The sequence below is a fragment of the Cetorhinus maximus genome, chromosome 24 (assembly GCF_964194155.1).
Source record: "Cetorhinus maximus chromosome 24, sCetMax3.hap1.1, whole genome shotgun sequence".
Classification (NCBI taxonomy): Eukaryota; Metazoa; Chordata; class Chondrichthyes; order Lamniformes; family Cetorhinidae; genus Cetorhinus; species Cetorhinus maximus.
Window position 1 is genome coordinate 52,195,354 of NC_135902.1, and position 19,649 is coordinate 52,215,002.

The window sequence follows — 19,649 nt, forward strand, 5'->3', positions numbered from 1 at the left end:
TCAGCAATAGTTTCGTGGTCACCATCATCCAGATTTTTATTGAATTCAAATTTCACCACCTGCCATAGTGGGATTCAAACCCAGGTTCCCGGAGAATTTTCCTGGGTCTCTGAAATACTATTCCATTTACAATACCACTGTGCCACCACCTCCCTTTGGATGCACCACATCCACTGGTTCTCCCTTATCTATTCTACGAGTCACAACCTCAAAAAATTCCAGTAAAATTGTCAAACATGATTTCCCTTTCATAAATCCATGTTGACTTTGTCTAATCCCGTTTATATTTTCTAAGTGTCCTGTTATCACATCCTTTGTAATAGAGTCTAGCATTTTTCCTACTACTGATGTTAGGCTAACCGGTCTGTAATTCACTGTTTTCTCCCTCCCTTTTTTAAATAGTGGGGGTCACATTTGTCACCCTCCAAGCTGCCGGACTGTTCCAGAATCTACAGAATTTTGGAAGATGACAACCAACACATCCACTGTTTCCATGGCCACTTCCTTTAGTATCCTGGGATGTAGATTATCAGGCCCTGGGGATTTATTGGCTTCAGTCCCATTAATTTCTCCAGCACTAATTTTTTACTAATACTAATTTCCTTCAATTTCTCCTGCTCACTAGATCTTTGGTTCGTTGGGAACCTGGGAAGTTATTTGTGTCTTCCTCCATGAAGACAGAACTAAAGTAGTTGTTTAATTGCTCTGCCATTTCCTTGTTCTCTATTATAAATTCTCCTGTTTCGGACTGTAAGGGACCTACATTTGCCTTCACTAATCTTTTTCATTTTACCTACTTATAGAAGCTTTTACAATCCACCTTTATGTTCTTTGCAAGTTTACTCTCATACTCTATCTTTCTCCTCTTACTCATCCTTTGCTGAATTAGTGCAAAGTTGGACTAGTTGTTCAGCAGTGAAGCCAGCTCCTATCCCGAGCTTCTCAACTTTCAACTCCTATCCCAAGCTCCTCAATTCCCCACAGTTTTCCTGAGTATCTCTATTGCCCTGCTTTATTGGAGGGTTGAGGTTGGGGATTGTGCAGGGCAAATAGTAACTGTGAGTGAACAGGTTGTGATCTGAGCAGCCAAGAGCTGTGGACCATGGGGTGTTTGTGAATCCAGTGTGTGTGAATCTGCAGTATGAAGCTGCGGGGTGTATGTGTGTATGCGAACCCAGAGTGTGTATGTGAGTGTGTGTGAACCCAGATTGTGTGTGTGTGAACCCGCAGTTTGTGTGTGTGTGTGAACCCACAGTGTGTGTGTGTACCCAGATTGTGTGTGTGTGTGAACCCAGAGTTTGTGTGTGTGTGTGTACCCAGAGTTTGTGTGTGTGTGTGTACCCAGAGTTTGTGCGTGTGTGTACCCAGAGTTTGTGTGTGTATATGTGTACCCAAAGTGTATGTGTGAACCTAGAGTGTGTACGTGTGTGAACCCAGTGAGTGTGTATGTGTGTGTGTGAACCCAGAGTGTGTGTGTGTGTGTGTGTGCGTGTGCATGAACCCAGTGTGTGTGTGAACCCAGGCTGCAGAGTGTGCATATGTGTGACCCCAGACTGTGCGTGGGTGTGTGTGTGTGGAGTGAGTGTGAGTGTGTGAACCCAGAGTGTGTGTGTGCGAACCCAGAGTGTGTGTGTGTGTGAACCCAGGCTGCAGAGTGTATATGTGTGTGGAGTGTGAGTATGTGTGTGGAGTGAGTGTGCGTGTGAACCCAGAGTGTGTATGTGTGTGGAGTGTGAGTGTGTGTGTGAACCCAGAGTGTATATGTGTGTGGAATGTGAGTGTGTGTGTGGAGTGTGAGTGTGTGTGTGGAGTGTGAGTGTGTGTGTGGAGTGTGAGTGTGTGTGTGAACCCAGAGTGTGGATGTGTGTGGAGTGTGAGTGTGTGTGTGGAGTGTGAGTGTGCGTGTGAACCCAGAGTGTGGATGTGTGTGGAGTGTGAGTGTGTGTGTGAACCCAGAGTGTGGATGTGTGTGGAGTGTGAGTGTGTGTGTGAACCCAGAGTGTGGATGTGTGTGGAGTGTGAGTGTGTGTGTGGAGTGTGAGTGTGTGTGTGAACCCAGAGTGTGGATGTGTGTGGAGTGTGAGTGTGTGTGTGGAGTGTGAGTGTGTGTGTGAACCCAGAGTGTGGATGTGTGTGGAGTGTGAGAGAATCCAGTGTGTGCCCAGGAGGGACTGAGGATGAAGTTTTATCTCAGAGGGTTGTCCAGTGCCCTGTTTGGAAGTATTTTGAGTTGCAAACGTAGTCTGTAGTCCACTCTAGTATTTGTGTCATGTGAGAGAGCGTTTGGCCAGTATTTCGGAGTCTGGTTCTCCCCTCCCACCTCCCCCGAGTTGGAGTTCAGTCAAAGTCGCATCCAAATCCGGAAATATGAAACAGCACTTTATAAATCCTAGTGTCAGACTGCTGGCTGGCAGGATTCACATTGGAATAGTTTAAAGGTTCACATGCAGGAGAGGCCATATATGGGTTGCCAATCCTCCAGGATTCTCCTGCAGTCTGCAGGAATTAAAGATTAATCTCCAGCACACGTCAACAACTGTGAGAAAAATTAGAGGCACATTGTAAAAATCGTACTTTAAAAAAAATAAATTCTTTGAACAATTTTGATTATTGGTTATAAAGAATATCAGACTTGCCGGGGAGGTGGGGAGGGGGGAGGGGGAGGGGGTGGGGGGTGGGGGGGGTGGGGAGGGGGAGGGGGTGGGGGAGGGGGGGTGGGGGCTGGGGGGGAAGGCTGTTTCACTGAAAGTCAAGAATCATCCAATCACATCACGAGGGGTATTGACTTTCCAATTACCTGTGAGGACGGAGATGTCGACAGATCAGTGGCGGGAATGTGGGGAGGGATGTTGTGAGGATGAAATAAGAAAGGACTTGTATTTATTTATATAGCATCTTTCACAATCGCAGGACGTCCCAAAACACTTTTTAGCCAAGTGTAGTCACTGTGATGTAGAAAACTCAGCTGCCAATTTGTTAATGACCTGATCATTTGTTTTAATGATGTTGATTGAGGGATAAATATTGACCAGGACATGGGGGAGAACTCCCCTGATCTTATTCAGAATAACACCCTGGGATCTCTTGCGTCCACCTGAGAGGGTAGACAGGTTTAACACTTTATCTGATAGATAGCGCCTCTGCCAGTGCAGCATTCCCTCATAAACCCCGGACTTTGTGATCAGGTTCCCGAAGTGGGACTCAAACTCCTGACTTCCTGAGGCAAGGCTGTGACCTACTGAGGCACAGCTGGACATCTCCGAATGGTGGTCGGAGGGTGACTAAAACCAGGAGAAAAGGAGGGATTTTAAAAAAAACCTACAAAACTGGCAAATAACGTAAATGTGAGGGTGGACAGAGGGATGCGGGAGAGAAAAATCACTTCAGTTGGAAGAGCGATTAAACATTGGGTGGGATAAGATTGTGGAAACAGAGCAGGATCAGGAGGCAGCCAAGCCTAGCTCTGGTCAGAGATGGGGTCTGACTCACAAAACGACAATTTGCTGATTCAGGCAAAAGAGTGAAATTTCCCAGCCAGCAGAAAGCTCGGAAATTGAATGTGCCTCAAGCCCCACCCCCCACCCCCTCACCCCCCATTCCCCCCACCCCCCCACTTCCCCCACCCCACCCCCCACCACCTCCCCCACTTCCCCCACTCCCCCCACCCCACCCCCCACTCCCCCCCCACTCACTTGCTATGAATTATTCACAATGCTGAGGTCAGCTCTTGCTTAAATATTCATTCCAACCCCCTCCCTCCCCGGCCACATTGGGACACTGATAGCTAATCTCTTGGGAAGCATCTTTCATATCGATGGATGGGATCCATTAAAGTTAGAGTGAAGGGCAGGGATTTCCAAGACAGTCTGCAGCCCCACAGTGTGAAATATTCAAGGAGCTGCTGTACCTAATTGTGTAAGTGACAGCGAGAAGTGGCTGCCCTGCTTCTGTCACAGCTCTGGGGTCATTAGAGACGGAGACGCTTTAACCATATGGTGACCAACCTCACTGTTGTACCTACCTAAAGATTTTCTGTCTCTTTCGGCAGCCAAACTGCTGATCTACTCACTGTCAAAATCCCTCTCCCTCCCACGTCATGAAGCTCCCACTCGTATCAGGGCCCAGGTTTGAGGGATTATAATCCTTTTTAGACACTAAGGGAATTAAGGGCTTTAGGGAAAAGTCAAAAAAGTGGCATTGTAGTAGAAGATCAGCCATATCAAATAGCAGAACAGGCTCAAGGGGCCAAGTGGTCATCTCCTGCTCTCCTTTCTTATGTTCTTACAGGAACAGGAGGCCATTCAGCTCCTTGACCCTATTCCAGTGATCACAGTACTTACTGACCATTCCTAAAACTGATCATTCTCAATACAGATCGTTCCCAATACTGACCCTTCCCAGTACTGACCCTTCCCAATACTGACCATTCTCAATGCGGACCATTCCCACCACTCCTGGTCCTTATTATTCCCGACAGACCATTCCACTCCATTATCATTCTCAGTATTTATGTTGAAGTTAAAGTCCATCTTTATCCTATCTGCTATGATGTTTCACTGTATTTTGGGGGGAGGGGGGTGGTAGGACAGTGACATTGGGTTTTGTGTTGGGGTTATTGGGAGCTCTGTCATGTCTTTGTGTTACACTCTGTCCTCTTCATTTTTCTGACAGTTTGATCCTGCGAACACAGGCTACATTAGCACTGAAAAGTTCCGGAACCTTCTGCAAGCCCACAGCTCGGAGCTCGAGCCACACAAGCTGGAGGTGCTTTTGGCTTTGGCAGACAACAATTCTGAAGGGATGGTCTGCTACCAGGACTTTGTAAACCTGGTGAGTGAGACATCAAAACAAGTTGGAAAGAGGAGAATGTTTAGGGAAAGTGAGATATAATTCTTGAAACAGCCTGAAAATGAAGATCACCACAGTCATGTAATCTTTCCATGTGTTGTCCAAGACTAAGTACTCCCTTTCTCCCACTGACTCCTGTAAGATGGAGTAGCACAACCTTTACTCTTTTTAGGCGAGGTCCTCGGAGAATTTTCCAGAATAAATGTTGCTGGTCTATTGGTGAAGTAAAGTGTCCCAGAACGTCTCTCGATGTGTTTCAAGGTTCTCCTCACAGCTCCAGCAGTAGTAACCGTGGAATGGTGAGTATCCCTTTAAATAGCGTTCAAAACTGACATCAACACAGTTTATCCCCAAACAGCTGGTCACTGTTAGGAAAGGGCATGAGTTGAAGTGTTAGCCACCAAAATGCTTTGTAGCTTCTTTAATGAGCATGAGCAGGCATTTTAAGTGAAAATCAGCTGATTAACAAGTTTCTGGGCACCGTTCCTGACACTGGTTTCAAATCCTTTACCAAGATGGTGTCTTACATTAAACACAGGAAAAAATTGGCGTTTTAGTTCCTGACCTCAAATTCTCATTAGCCTGAATGCACCTGCTGAAAGTCACCCCTTATATTTACGAGGATGGTAGTAGAATGCAGAGTTTAAAACTATTAAAGAAGATTAGAGCTTTCATCTTTTAAAAAAAAAACTGGAGGGTATCTGATAGAGATCTTTAAAATGATGAATGGCTTGGACAGGGCAGATGTGGAGAGAATGTTTCTACTTCTGGGAGAATCCAAAACTAGGGTCCATAAATACTGGATAGTTATTAATCAATCCAACAGGGAAATAAGGGAAAATGTCTTTTATTCAAGAAAATAAATCTTCTTTTATTTTGAGGCAAATAGAATTTACTAGACAGGTAAAGAGAGAAGAGGGAATAGAAAGATAAGCAGATAGGTGGAGATGAGGGAGATTGGGAGGAGACTCGTGTGGAGTATAAACATCAGCACAGAATAGTTGGGCTGGATACACTGTCTCTGTGTTGTATAATCTATGTAATAACTTGTAAGCGCCCGAACCCCTCGATTAGATTCCAGTCTGTAACTCACTCCCGGATATCTATTATTCTATTTTTAACCCCCTGAACCCCTCGATTAGATTCCAGTCTGTAACTCACTCCCGGGTATCTGTTATTTGATATATAAACCACTTGAACCCCCCAATTAGATTCCAGTCTATAACTCACTCCCAGGTATCTGTTGTTCTATATATAAACCACCCTGAACCCCTTGATTAGATTCCAGTCTGTAACTCACTCCCGGATATCTGTTATTCTATATATAAACCACCCCGAACCCCTCGATTAGATTCCAGTCTGTAACTCACTCCCGGATATCTGTTATTCTATATATAAACCACCCCGAACCCCTCGATTAGATTCCAGTCTGTAACTCACTCCCGGGTATCTGTTATTCTATATATAAACCACCCCGAACCCCTCGATTAGATTCCAGTCTGTAACTCACTCCCGGGTATCTGTTATTCTATATATAAACCACCTCGAACCCCCATCAATTAGATTCCAGTCTGTAACTCACTCCCAGGTATCTATTGTTCTATATATAAACCACCCTGAACCCCTCGATTAGATTCCAGTCTGTAACTCACTCCCCCAGTATCTATTATTTTATAGAGGAAGCACCATGCAACTGAAAGACAGGGTATTTTAGACGGGTTAATAAACTGAAATGTTTTGTTCACAGTGACACTCCCCACCAGTCGGTCAGTTCCATGTCACATTTCAGACTATCTCATTTTAATTCACAGGGAGCAGAGAATGCTGAGACTGATGGTGCTGAGTGTGGTCTCAGTTAGACTCCATTTTCCAACTGATTTCTAGGAAGTTGTACTGGATAGGACCAAGTGAGAAACTCTTAAATCTTAAGAGTTTTCCCAATGAACCAAACATGGAGCTAGAAGTGAGTCATTGATACCTTAGCTCCCTGAATCTAGCTGCTGAGTGAGGACACCGACACCCTGCAAATGATGAAGATATACTGCAGGCTGAGAGGGTGGCAGTCATTCCTGACTGTAACCACAGTCTGGAGCTTCTACATTATTTCTCTTGTTGCCAGAAACAATACATGATGTTGAAGGTTACTTAGCTGAATGGACTTCTGGTTTTTACCCCTCCCGCCCCTATTCTGGGCACTGACTGCAGCCTAAAATGTAGCTGGACAACCCACTCCCAGACCTCTGCCATCACTTAGTCACCAGTTTCTTGCTGCTGCCTCCCGCTCTGAGGTTGGAGTCTGGACCCTGTGGGATGGAGTTTGCATCTTTCCACCTTCCGGAAAGCCCCCACGCCATCTCCATTGTGTCATTTCCTCTGTTCATTGTGAGGGGTCAGTCAGCTGACCAATGGGGTCAGCTGACTGTGTCCCACTATCGGTGATGATGTGAGTGTGAGCTCACCCTGTCCGCCCCCAGCAATGGATCAATACAGGAAACAGGTGGAGGGTCTGCCCTCTCAGTGTGAACACAGGGGTCTTGCCATCCTTCCTAAAGTGTGGTGACCAGAATTGAACACAGGACTCCAGCTGGGGCCTAACTGGTATTTAGTAATGGTTTAGCACAGCTTGCCACCTTCAAACATTTGTGTGTTTTATACCTTACATATATATATATAAAATATACCCCAGGTCTCTCTACTCCTGCCTTTAATTATACCCTTTAGTTTATATTGCCTCTCTTCATTCTTCTGACCAAAATGTATCACTTCTCAATTTTCTGCATTAAATTTCATTTGCCATGTTTTTGTCCATTTTCTCATCTTTCAAAGTCCTCCTGAAGTCTGTTACTATCCTCCTCGATGCTTCCTACATTTCTGAGTTTCATGTCATTTGCAAACTTTGAAACTATGCCCTATGATAAAGCCCATGTCCAGGTCATTAATGTACCCAGGAAAGAGCAGTGATCCCTCGGGAGCAACACTTTCCTCCAGCGTGAAAACAATTGATTACCACTGCTCTGCTCCCTCTTTTCTGAGTCTCTATCCAATACCATATCCATGCAACCATTATCTTTAATCCCATCAGCATCAATTTTTCTAACAAATCTAGCATGTGTACTTTATCAAACACTTTTTGAAAGTCTAAAAACATAACATCAAACATAATACCCTCATCTACCCTCTCCATGGGCCAGGCTGGTGTGGGACTGGAGTCACCGATAGGCCAGGCTGGTGTGGGACTGGAGTCACCGATAGGCCAGGCTGGTGTGGGACTGGAGTCACCGATAGGTCAGGCTGGTGTGGGACTGGAGTCACCGATAGGCCAGGCTGGTGTGGGACTGGAGTCACCGATAGGCCAGGCTGGTGTGGGACTGGAGTCACCGATAGGCCAGGCTGGTGTGGGACTGGAGTCACCGATAGGTCAGGCTGGTGTGGGACTGGAGTCACCGATAGGCCAGGCTGGTGTGGGACAGGAGTCACCGATAGGCCAGGCTGGTGTGGGACTGGAGTCACCGATAGGCCAGGCTGGTGTGGGACTGGAGTCACCGATAGGTCAGGCTGGTGTGGGACTGGAGTCACCGATAGGTCAGGCTGGTGTGGGACTGGAGTCACCGATAGGCCAGGCTGGTGTGGGACTGGAGTCACCGATAGGCCAGGCTGGTGTGGGACTGGAGTCACTGATAGGCCAGGCTGGTGTGGGACTGGAGTCACTGATAGGCCAGGCTGGTGTGGGACTGGAGTCACCGATAGGCCAGGCTGGTGTGGGACTGGAGTCACTGATAGGCCAGGCTGGTGTGGGACTGGAGTCACTGATAGGCCAGGCTGGTTAAGGACAGCAGGTTTCCTTCCCTAAAGGACATGAGGAAATCACCAGGGCTCAGACAACAATCCAATAGCTCACGGTCACTTTTACTGAAACCAGCTTTTGTCAACTGAATTTAAATTCTCCAACTTCCAAGATGGGATGTTCAATGCAGCAGAAATAAGTCCCCAGTTTCCAGCCAATCATCCAGAAATAGAACAGAGTAATGAAAACTGTGAATACCGCTCAACAATCAAACTGTCTGCACCCCTTACAGTTCTCCTGAACATTAGGTTCTCATTTCACAGCTGGGTGAAGGAATTAACATTGTGAATCAGATGGGGGAAAGGTTCCAGTAAATATTATGTGAATTGGTCAGATTGATGGAAGCCTTTGACATTCACATTAAAGCTCCCGGCCAACTGGGAGTGTGTTTTCTCATGGGTGAGGATTAGTTATTTAGAAGGTTGCCTGGCTGTGGTTCAGAGCAGCGCCCTCGTCTCAGAGTCAGAGGGTTGTGGGTTCAAGTCCCACTTGAGCACAAAATCCTGGTTGCGCGCGCACAGCAGTACTAAAGGAATGCTGCACTGTCAGAGGTGCTGCCCTTTGGATGGGACATTAAAACGAGGCCTCATCTGCCCTTTCAGGTACAAAAGATCCCACAGCCATAATTTGAAGAAAATCAGAGGAGTTTTTCCCCGTGTCCTGGACAATTTTTATCCCTCAACCTACACCACTGAAAACAGATTATCTGCTTATTATTACACGGCTGTTTCTGGGAGCTTGCTGTGCACAAATTGGCTGCCATGTTTCCTACATTACAACAGTGGCAACACTTCATTGACTGTGAAACACTTTGTCTGACATGCATTGGACCCTGAATCTATGGGGGAGGCGGTGGTGTTGTCGCTGGACTAGTAACCCAGAGACCCAGGGTAACGCTCTGGGTTTGAATCTCACCACAGCAGATGGTGGAACTTGAATTCAATAAAAATCTGAAATTAAAAGTCTAATGGTGACCATGAAACCATTGTCGATTGTTGTAAAAACCCATCCGGTTAACCAATGAAAGGGAAGGAAATCAGTCAACCTTGCCCTGACTCCAGACCCACAGTAATGCGGTTGACTCTTAACTACCCTCTGAAATGGCCTAGCAAGCCTCTCAGTTGTCTCAAACTGCTAAAAAAAGAAAGCCTCAAAGGAATGAAATCGGTCAGACCACCCGGCATCAACCTAGCCACTGGAAACAACAACGGCAAACTCAGCCCTGTTGACCCTCCTTACTAACACCTGGGGGGAGAGCTGTCTCACAGACTAGTCAAGCAACAGCCTGACAGTCATCCTCATAGAATCATACCTTACAGATAATGTCCCAGACACCACCATCACCATCCCTGGGTATGTCCTGCCCCACCAGCAGGACAGACCCAGCAGAGGTGACAGCACAGTGGTATACAGTCAGGAGGGAGTTGCCCTGGGAGTCCTCAACATCGACTCCAGACTCCATGAAGTCTCATAGCATCGGGTCAAACATCGGCAAGGAAACTACCAACCCTCCACCCCGCCTTCAGCTGATGAATCAGTTGAACATCACTTGGAGGAAGCACTGAGGGTGGTAAGGATGCAGTTTGTACTCTGGGTGGGGGACTCAATGTCCATCACCGAGAGTGGTTCGGTGGCACCACTACTGACCGAGATGGCCGAGTCCTAAAGGACTTAGCTACTGAATTCAGTCTGCGGCAGGTGTTGAGGGAACCAACAAGAGGGAAAAACATACAATACCTCATCCCCACCAACCTGCCTGCCACAGATGTATCTGTCCATGACAGTATCGGTAGGAGTGACCACCGCACAGTCCTTGTGGAGACAAAGTCCCATCTTCACATTAAGGATTATTATTTTTACAATTTATTTCCATATTGTTTTATCCCTACCTTTTAGCCTATTTCAATCCCCTCCCCCCACCCCACCCCCACTAGGGCCATCTGTCACTTGCTCATCCTGCTTTCTACCCTTAATGTCACCATTAGCATATCCTTTGGCTAATATCACCACCGTCAACACCCCTTTGACCTTTTGTTTATGACATCTCTCCTTTGCCTCCACTTATCACTGGCCCTCTATCCAGCTTCGCCTGTCCAACCCCCCTTAAACAGCTTATATTTCACCATATTTCCATTTCTCATTAGTTCTGATGAAGAGTCACACGGACTCGAAACGTTAACTCTGTTTCTCTCTCCACAGATGCTGTCAGACCTGCTGAGTTTTTCCAGCAGTTTTTGTTTCAGATTTTCAGCACCCATAATATTTTGTTTTCACATTGAGGATACCCTCCATCGGGTTGTGTGGCACTACCACTGTGCTAAATTGGATAGATTTCGAACAGATCTAACAACTCGAGACTGGGCAACCATGAGGCGCTGTGGGCCATCAGCAGCAGCAGAATTGTACTAGAACACAATCTGTAACCTCATGGCCCGGCATATCCCCCACTCTACCATTACCATCAAGCCAGGGGATCAACCCTGATTCAATGAAGAGTGCAGGAGGGCATGCCAGGAGCAGCACCAGGCATACCTAAAAATGAGGTGTTAACCTGGTGAAGCTTTAACACAGGACTACTTGCATGCCAAACAGCATAAGCAGCAAGTGATAGACAGAGCTAAGCGATTCCATAACCAATGGATCAGATCTAAGCTCTGCAGTCCTGCCAAATCCAGCTGTGAATGGTGGTGGACAATTAAACAACTCACTGGAGAAGTGTGTTGACTTCATTACAGTCTTGGTTCAAACATGGACAAAAGAGCTGAACTCCAGAGGTGAGGTGAAAGTGACTGCCCTTGACTTCAAGGCAGCATTTGACCGAATGTGGCATCAAGGACCCCTAGCAAAACTGGAATCAATGGGAATAAGGGGGAAAAACTCTCCACTGGTTGGAGTCATACCGAGCACAAAGGAAGATGGTTGTGGTTGTTGGAGATCAGTCATCTCAGCTCCAGGATATCATTGCAGGAGTTCCTCAGGGTAGTGTCCTCGGCTCAACCATCTTCAGCTGCTTCATTAATGACCTTCCTTCCATCATAAGGTCAGAAATGGGGCTTTTCGCTGATGATTGCACAATGTTCAGCACCATTCACAACTCCTCAGATACTGAAGCAGTCCATGTCCAAATGCAGCAAGACCTGGACAACATTCAGGCTTGGGTTGACAAGTGGCAATTAACATTCATGCCACGCAAGTGCCAGGCAATGACCATCTCCAACAAGAGAGAATCTAACCATCGCCCCTTGACGTTCAATGGCATTACCATCGCTGAATCCCCCACTATCAACATCCGAAGGGTTACCTTTGAGCAGAAACTGAACTGGACCAGCCATATAAATACTGTGGCTACCAGAGCAGGTCAGAGGCTAGGAATCCTACGACGAGTAACTCACCTCCTGACTCCCCAAAGCCTGTCCACCATCAACAAGGCACAAGTCAGGAGTGTGATGGAATACTCCTCACTTGCCTGGATGAGTGCAGCTTCAACAACACCCTAGAAGCTGGACACCATCCAGGACAAAGCAGCCCCGCTTGATTGGCACCCCATCCACAAACATTCACTCCCTCCAACGCCGACGCAAAGTGGTAGAAGTGTGTACCATCTATAAGATGCTCTGCAGAAACACACCAAGGGTCCTTAGACAGCCCCTTCCAAACCCACAACTGCTATCGTCTAGAAGAAGGGCAGCAGATAGATGGGAACACCACCACCTGGAAGTTCCCCTCCAAGTCACTCACCATCCTGACTTGGAAATACATCACCGTTCCTTCACTGTTGCTGGGTCAAAATCCTGGAACTCCCTCCCTAACAGCACTGTGGGTGTACCTACACCACAGGGACTGCAGCGGTTCAAGAAGGCAGCTCACCACCACCTTCTCAAGGGCAATTAGGGATGGGCAATAAATGCTGGCCCAGCCAGCGAAGCCCACATCCCGTGAATGAATTTTTAAAAAATATGGATCCAATACCTGGCTCCTCGGGCTGCTCTGACTAACCAATGGAAAGCATGAGGGCTCTAGGTAAATACTGTCCGTTTACAGGGTATTCCAGCCTTGTTTGGGTTTGGTGGAAGTTAATCCCCCCACTGCATGTGTGCTTTTTTTAAACCAGATGAGCAACAAACGATCCAACAGCTTCTGCCGTGCGATCCATCTGGGAAATCACCGTCTCCGTGCCAACTCTCTCCTGGAGGAAACAGGCCTCACCCTATCCCAGCGATTCATCCGGCACATCGCCTATGAGACCCTGCCCCGGGGACTGGACCGCAAGTGGTACTACGACAGCTACACATGCTGTCCCCCACCCTGGTTTATGATCACTGTCACCATTCTGGAGGTGAGTCACCATCGCGTTCAAGGGATCAAGGGCTGCTTTTAACCACATATCCTCACCATCAGCAACACCACCTATTTCCACCTCTATAACATCACCCAACTTTGTCCATGCCTCAACTCAAACTTGCTGGAACCCTCATCCATGCCTTTGTTACCTTCAGACTTGACTATTCTAATGACTCCTGGCCTCCCACCTTGAAACCCCAGTAAACTTGAGCTCATCCAGCCCTTTGCTACCCATGTCCTTACTTTGACTAAGTCCCGTTCACCCATCATCCCGGTGCTCATATTGGCTCCCAGTCTGGGGATGCCTTGAATTTAAAATTCCCACCCCTCCATGGCTTCACTCCTTTCTACCTCTGCAATCTCCTTCAGTCCTACAACCCTCCCAGATCTCTGCACTCCTCCAATTCTGACTCTTGAACATCCCCAGTTTTTATTGGTGGCCATGCCTTTAGTTGCCTGGGCTCTAACCTGTGGAATTCCCTTCCTAAACCTCTCCGAGTCTCTACTCCTTTCTCCTCCTTTAAGACACTTGTTAAAACCTACTTCTTCAGCCAACAGTGACTACACACTCCATTGGCTGCAAAGCGCTTTCAGAAGCCCCAAAGGTTATGAAAAGCACAGCACATAAATCCTAGTTCTTTCCTTCTTTTGAAGAGTCTGGTTGGTTTTGACTCAGTAGGGAGTGAGCAGGGAGTTGTATAATGTATGTGATCTGAACTGTATTCAACAGATCGCCATCTTTGTCTATTATGGGCTGGTCTTGGAGAAGTGGGTGCTACAAATCACACACCCATCATATTTGGACAACCCATTGGTCTACCAGCCGCAGCTTCGTAGACAGGTCTGGCGTTACCTCAGCTACATCTTCATGCATGTCGGGTGAGTAGCTGCTACACAGTGACTGCTTCATTTATATAGCCTCAGCATTGGCACCTACGTTCCTCCTCATGCTGCACAGCTACACCACTAAGACCTTGTGGCGTCAGTCCTGGGATTAGAACCTACAGTTGGAATGATTGTAATGATAGTTACAGCACAGAAACGGGGCATTCGGCCCATCATGCCTCTGCTGGCTCTTTGTGAAATAGCTATCCAATTAATCCTACTCCCCCTGCTTTTCACACATAACCCTGCAAATATTTCCCAATTCCCTCTTGAAAGTTACTACTGAATCTGTCTCCAGCATCATCTCAGGCAGCACATTCCAGATCACAACAACTCGCTGCGTAAAAATATTTCTCCTCAGCTTCTCTCTCATTTTTTGTCAATTATTTTTAGCCCGTATCCTTTGGTTACTGACCCCCCTTCCAGTGGAAGCAGTATCTCCTTATTTACCTGATCAAAACACCTCAATTTTGAGCACCTCCATTAAATATGCCCTTACCCTTCTCTGCTCCAAGAAAAACAACCCCAGCTTATCTCGTCTCTCCACATAACTGAAGTTACTGATCACTGTTACCATTCCAGTAAATCTCCTCAAACTTCTGTTTGATGGCGCCCTGTGAAGTGATTTGGAACGTTTTGCAAGGAGCTATATAAATGCAAGTGTGTTGTAGCCAGGGGAGGGGTGTCGGAGAGAACTCATCAACGTCCTGTGGAATTGATAGAGTGCCGGGCTGTTCTGTTACTGATTACCGCACGAGGAGGTGAGGCTTTTGTCAAAGTGTGCATCCTGACCGTGACTGTGAACGTTCTTTGTTCCAGGGTCGAACACCTGGGCTTCAATGTGGTGCTGCAGCTCCTGGTCGGTGTTCCGCTCGAGATGGTGCACGGCGCTCTCCGCATTAGCTTTGTCTACCTTGCTGGAGTACTCGCAGGTAACAGGTCACGGAAATCCACATGGCGGGAACCCCCAGAGTCCCGGCAGCATTTGGCGCTAAGATCTGTGTTCCAGATTTAGCTTGATTTTCTTCTAGGACTTTCTCTAACTCTTCCTGATGTCCTCCAACACTTTCCAACGCTGTCCCCAGTGGAGTTCCTCATTTTAAAGCTTCTGCCTTTGGGCTCTGTCTTTTGCGCACAGCAAGCTCCCAAAAATAGCAATGAGATAAAGCACCAGATTTTTTTTTAAAGAGATGTTGGCTGAGGGATAAATATTGGTCAGGACACTGGGGAAGCACCCCTCTCCTCATTTCCTTCAAAAACCCACTTAAGGGCAGACAAGGCCACAGTTTAACATCTCATCTAAATTATGGCACCTCCAGCAATACAGCATTCCCCCAGCCCTACAAATGGTAGCTTAGACTGTACACTCAAGTCTCTGAAGTGGGACTTGAACCCATGACTTTCTGGTTGAGTGCTACCCAATAAGCCACAGCTCACACTCTGTATTAAACAGCAGAGGCCCTGACTACTCATGAGCAATTATTTTAACTGGCAGAGGGAGGTCCAATCAATCTAACTGGTGAAGAACACAGCAATCAGTCTAACCAATAGAAAGAGCATCAATCAGTTTGATCAGTGAAGAGAGGGTCGATCAGTTTAACCGACAGAGAAGTGTTGATCAATTTAACCGGTGAAGAGAGTGTCGATCAGTTTAACCGGTGGAAGAGTGTAACTGACCCACTCCCAAATGAGAATCAAAAGCGAGTTAACACAGAAAAGGGAATGTAGATCTGAATTTGATGCTCTTGTGAAAGACTTTGTTTTATCTGGAATTTGTGCTGTGACTCAGATGGGAGTCAAAGCAAGTTGTAATTGCAAACAGCTGGCTGGAAGATGTGAGTTTAAAGCAAAGGAGGGTAGAAAAACAATTTGAAATGGAGGGGCGATTAGTGGGTTATTGAGTTGTGGCTTTTGCTGCCCGGTCTCTGCGTTAATTCTGGGACTGTCTTGGACCAAGGACTGATCCTCTACCAGAAATAAAAACACAGGAAATCAGGAGCCGAGCTCATGCTGTTCGATTCCCCACATCATTTATTAATGTGCTTTTCTTTTTTTCCAGCTGTTGTTGTAATATTGAACCATCTTGACTTAGAAAGAGGCCAAAGTTCAATTGTCCGTCTGTGCCAAGTTAACTGACCTCAGTTAGTGACATTGGTGGACGTTTGCAGGGAAGCTGTTTAATTGCAAAGGATGAGCTGGGTTTAAAAGTTAGGTCAGCTCTGAGTGGATAGGACAGGGGAATACTACAGGAGAATATCAGCCACTGTAGATTAGTTAAGCAGTCTCCAGAAAATTGTTTGGAATTGTGGAATATGATTTCTAAAAGATCTGTAAAAATCAAATAAGATTAAATAAAATAAATAAGAGATGAAAGAAAAAGAAAGACTTACAAAATATTTACAGCACAGAAGCAGCCCAGCAGACCCTGTGTCAGTATAAATGCCATCCATGAACCTCTCTCCGCATCTCTTTATCTAACCCCATCGACATAGCCTTCTATATCTTTCTCCCTGATGTTGTACTTATAGAGAGCTCATGACCTCAGGATATCCCAGGTAACCAATGAAGTATTTTTAAAGTGTAATGAGGGAAACACATCAGTTAATTTGAGCACAGAAAGCAATGGAAAATGACCCGATAATCTGCTCCAGTGACGTTAGTTAAGGGACATGAGGTGAAACTCCTCACTTCCTCAAAGGTGCCATGGGGCTTTTTAAGTGTACCTGAGAGGGCAGATGGGGTTTGATGTCTTATCTAAAAGACAGCACCACTGACAGTGCAGCACTCGCTCAATGCTGCATTGGAGAATCAGCCTAGATTTTGCACCTGGAGTTGGACTTGAACCCACAACCTCTGACTCAGAGGTGAGAGCCACCAAGTGAGCACCAGCTAATACTCAGAAGATCAGATAGCATCTATGGGAGAGAGAAACAAAGGATTATGCTTCAGCCTGACTATGTTACAGATGAATACATAGGCCCACACCTTCCAGTTTCCAGTCAGAGACCAGAAGTATCCCCCAAGACGCACTATGAGACCCCTCAGAAATCCCAATGCAATGACTCTGTGGGAATTTCCCGGGAAGTTTGCCAATTTCCCTGCTCCCGGAGCCCTCTGAGAATGTCTCCAACTCTGAGTTGGAGTCTGAGACTTCTGACAGTTCTGTGGGACTTACCTGGATCACCCAGGAAATGTTAGACAGACTAAAACCTAGCCTAATACCTGGGTAACTACAGATCTGATCCCCCAATCACACACATTGACACTCCCTGACTCCCCCTCGAACCCCAGACTTCACTCCCAACTCCCCTTCAACTCAACCTGACCCAACTTCACCATCCTACCTGCCTTACCCCACCCCCTTACCCACCTACCTTAACCACCCTACTCCTTACCTACTTACCTTACCCTACCCACCTTACCCCCTTACTTTACCCGCTCTACCCACTTGCTTTCCCCACCCTACCCTCTTACACAATTACCTTCTCTCCATTGCTTTTCAAAGAAGCTTTGGGACATTTAAACTCTTACTTACCCACATATGGCAGTTAGTGCCATAAAAAAAGGGGGTGGCTTCTACACAGATTCTCAGCACTGCTTCCTCTGAGGTTTCCTGCACTGATCGAGTTCTGCAGGATTCTCCATTGGAAGATTGTTCTGAAAAATTGGAGGAAGGTAAGTGTGTATCTTTTTTGCTCGATCAATGTCAGAAATAAGGGTTCCAACGCTGAGCGGAAGAGTCGGGCCATAACTTTTGATAGGTTGGGAGAAACTGTTCCCACTGCCAGGACAGATTGAAGATATTGACAAAAAAAAGAGTGGGGAAGGGGTGGGAGGGGGGAAGAGATCATTTATTTTAACTCAGCAGCAAGTTGTTATGATCTCGAACGCACTGCCTGAAAGCGCAGTGGAGGCAGATTAAATTTAACTTTCAATAGGAAATTGGATACATATTTGAAAAGACAAAACTTGAAAGGCTTGGAGAATATGACAACAGTTTACATTTATATAGCACCTTTAATATAGTAAAACATCCCAAGGTATTTCTTAGGAACATTATCCAACAAAATTTGACTCTGATCCACAAAGGAGATATTAGGTCAGATGACCAATGGCTTGGTCAAAGAGGTAGGTTTTAAGGAGTGTCTGAAAGGAGGAGAGAGAGAGATGGAGCACATTAGGGAACGAGTTCCAGAGCTGAAGGCAGGGCTGCCAGTGGTGGATTGATTAAAATCAGGGATGCAGGCCAGAATTTGAGGAGTGAAGAGATCTTGGAGGAACACTTTTTACACAGCAAGTTACGATCTGGAATGTGCTGCCTAAAAGGGTGGTGGAAGTACATTCAACAATAACATTCAAAAGGGAATTGGTTAATACCCAATTAACAGAAAAGGAAACATTTGCAGAGCTTTGGGGAAAGAGCAGGGGAGTGGGACAAATTGGATAACCCTTTCAAAGGGCTGGCACAGGCACGATAGGCTGAATGGCCTCCTTTTGTGCTATATCATTCTATGATGAGCCAGAAAAATAGAGCCTTTTACTTTGCTGGTTTTTCTATGCTCCCTGCTCCTCCGCTGTTTCCAATCACACATCCTCTGGGACACCCTTCATTTCTCTAATTTCTCCCATCATCACCTCCTTGATTTGCATCATCGGTGCTCCTGTCATTTAATCATCGCTCACTTTCCACCCACCCACAGACTTCACTTGATTCGCTCATAAACTCTTCATCTGTAACATAGAGTCAATTACAGCACAGAAGGAGGCTATTTGGCCTATTGAGTCTATGCCAGCTCTCCACAGAGCAATCCAATCAATCCCACTCCCAACATCTTCTAGTTATGCCTGGATGTTAACCCTGTGTTTCCCTCTCCACAGATGACCTGCTGGGTGATTGCAGTCTTTTCTGGCTTTATTTCAGATTTCCATCATCTGCACTACTTTGCTGTTGGCTAGTGTTTAACTACAAATCACTGCTTATCAGTGTCATTACCTAATTTGCAAATCACCTGCATAACGTTTACCTATCAGGAAAGACTGAACAGGCTGGGACTCTATTCTCTAGAAAAGTGAAGGCTGAGGGATGGCCTTATAGAGGTCTTTAAAATTATGAAAGTGTTTCAATAGAGTGGACAATGAGAAGATGTTTCCACTTGTCGGGGAGTCCAGAACTAGCAGCAATAAATATTACTATGTTATCCAATCAAGAATTCCAGAGAAACCTCTTTACTCAGAGTGGTGAGAATGTGGAACTTGCTACCACAGGGAGTGGTTGAAGGAAGTAGAAAGAAAGACTTGCATTTATATGGCACCTTTCACAACCACCAGATATTCCAAAGTGCTTTGAACCAATGTGGTACTTTTGAAATGTAGTCACTGTTGTAATGTAGGAAAGGTAGGAATAGTATAGATGCATTTAAAGCGAAGTTAGATAAACAGATTAGGGGGAGATGGTGGCATAGTGAGAATGTCACTGGACTCATAATCCAGAGGCCCAGGCTAATGCTAATGGGTTCAAATCCCATCACAGCAGCTGGTGGAATTTAAATTCAATTATTAAAAGTCTGGAATTAAATGCTAACCTCAGTAACTATCATCAATTGTTGTAAAAACCCACCCTTACCTGGTTTGGCCAACATGTGACTCCAGGTCCATAGCAATGTGGGTGACTCTTAACTGCCCCCTGAAATGGCCTAGCAAGACACTCAGATGGGCAACAAATGCTGGTCTT

General features: G+C 46.1%; 2 protein-coding genes across 4 annotated transcripts in view; one reads left to right on the top strand and one right to left on the bottom strand.

Annotated features, from left to right (window-relative positions):
- Positions 1–19,649, bottom strand: part of adap2 (ArfGAP with dual PH domains 2) — a 338,187-nt gene that overhangs the window by 211,482 nt on the left and 107,056 nt on the right. The window lies entirely within an intron of this gene.
- rhbdl3 (rhomboid, veinlet-like 3 (Drosophila)) overlaps positions 1–19,649 on the top strand; it is an 83,077-nt gene that overhangs the window by 35,826 nt on the left and 27,602 nt on the right. For all 3 annotated transcript variants that reach the window (XM_078529055.1, XM_078529053.1, XM_078529054.1), the window contains exons 3-6: positions 4,672–4,830; positions 12,804–13,028; positions 13,764–13,912; positions 14,738–14,850. In XM_078529055.1, coding sequence (XP_078385181.1) covers positions 4,672–4,830; positions 12,804–13,028; positions 13,764–13,912; positions 14,738–14,850 — 646 coding nt within the window. The remainder of the gene's footprint in view (positions 1–4,671; positions 4,831–12,803; positions 13,029–13,763; positions 13,913–14,737; positions 14,851–19,649) is intronic.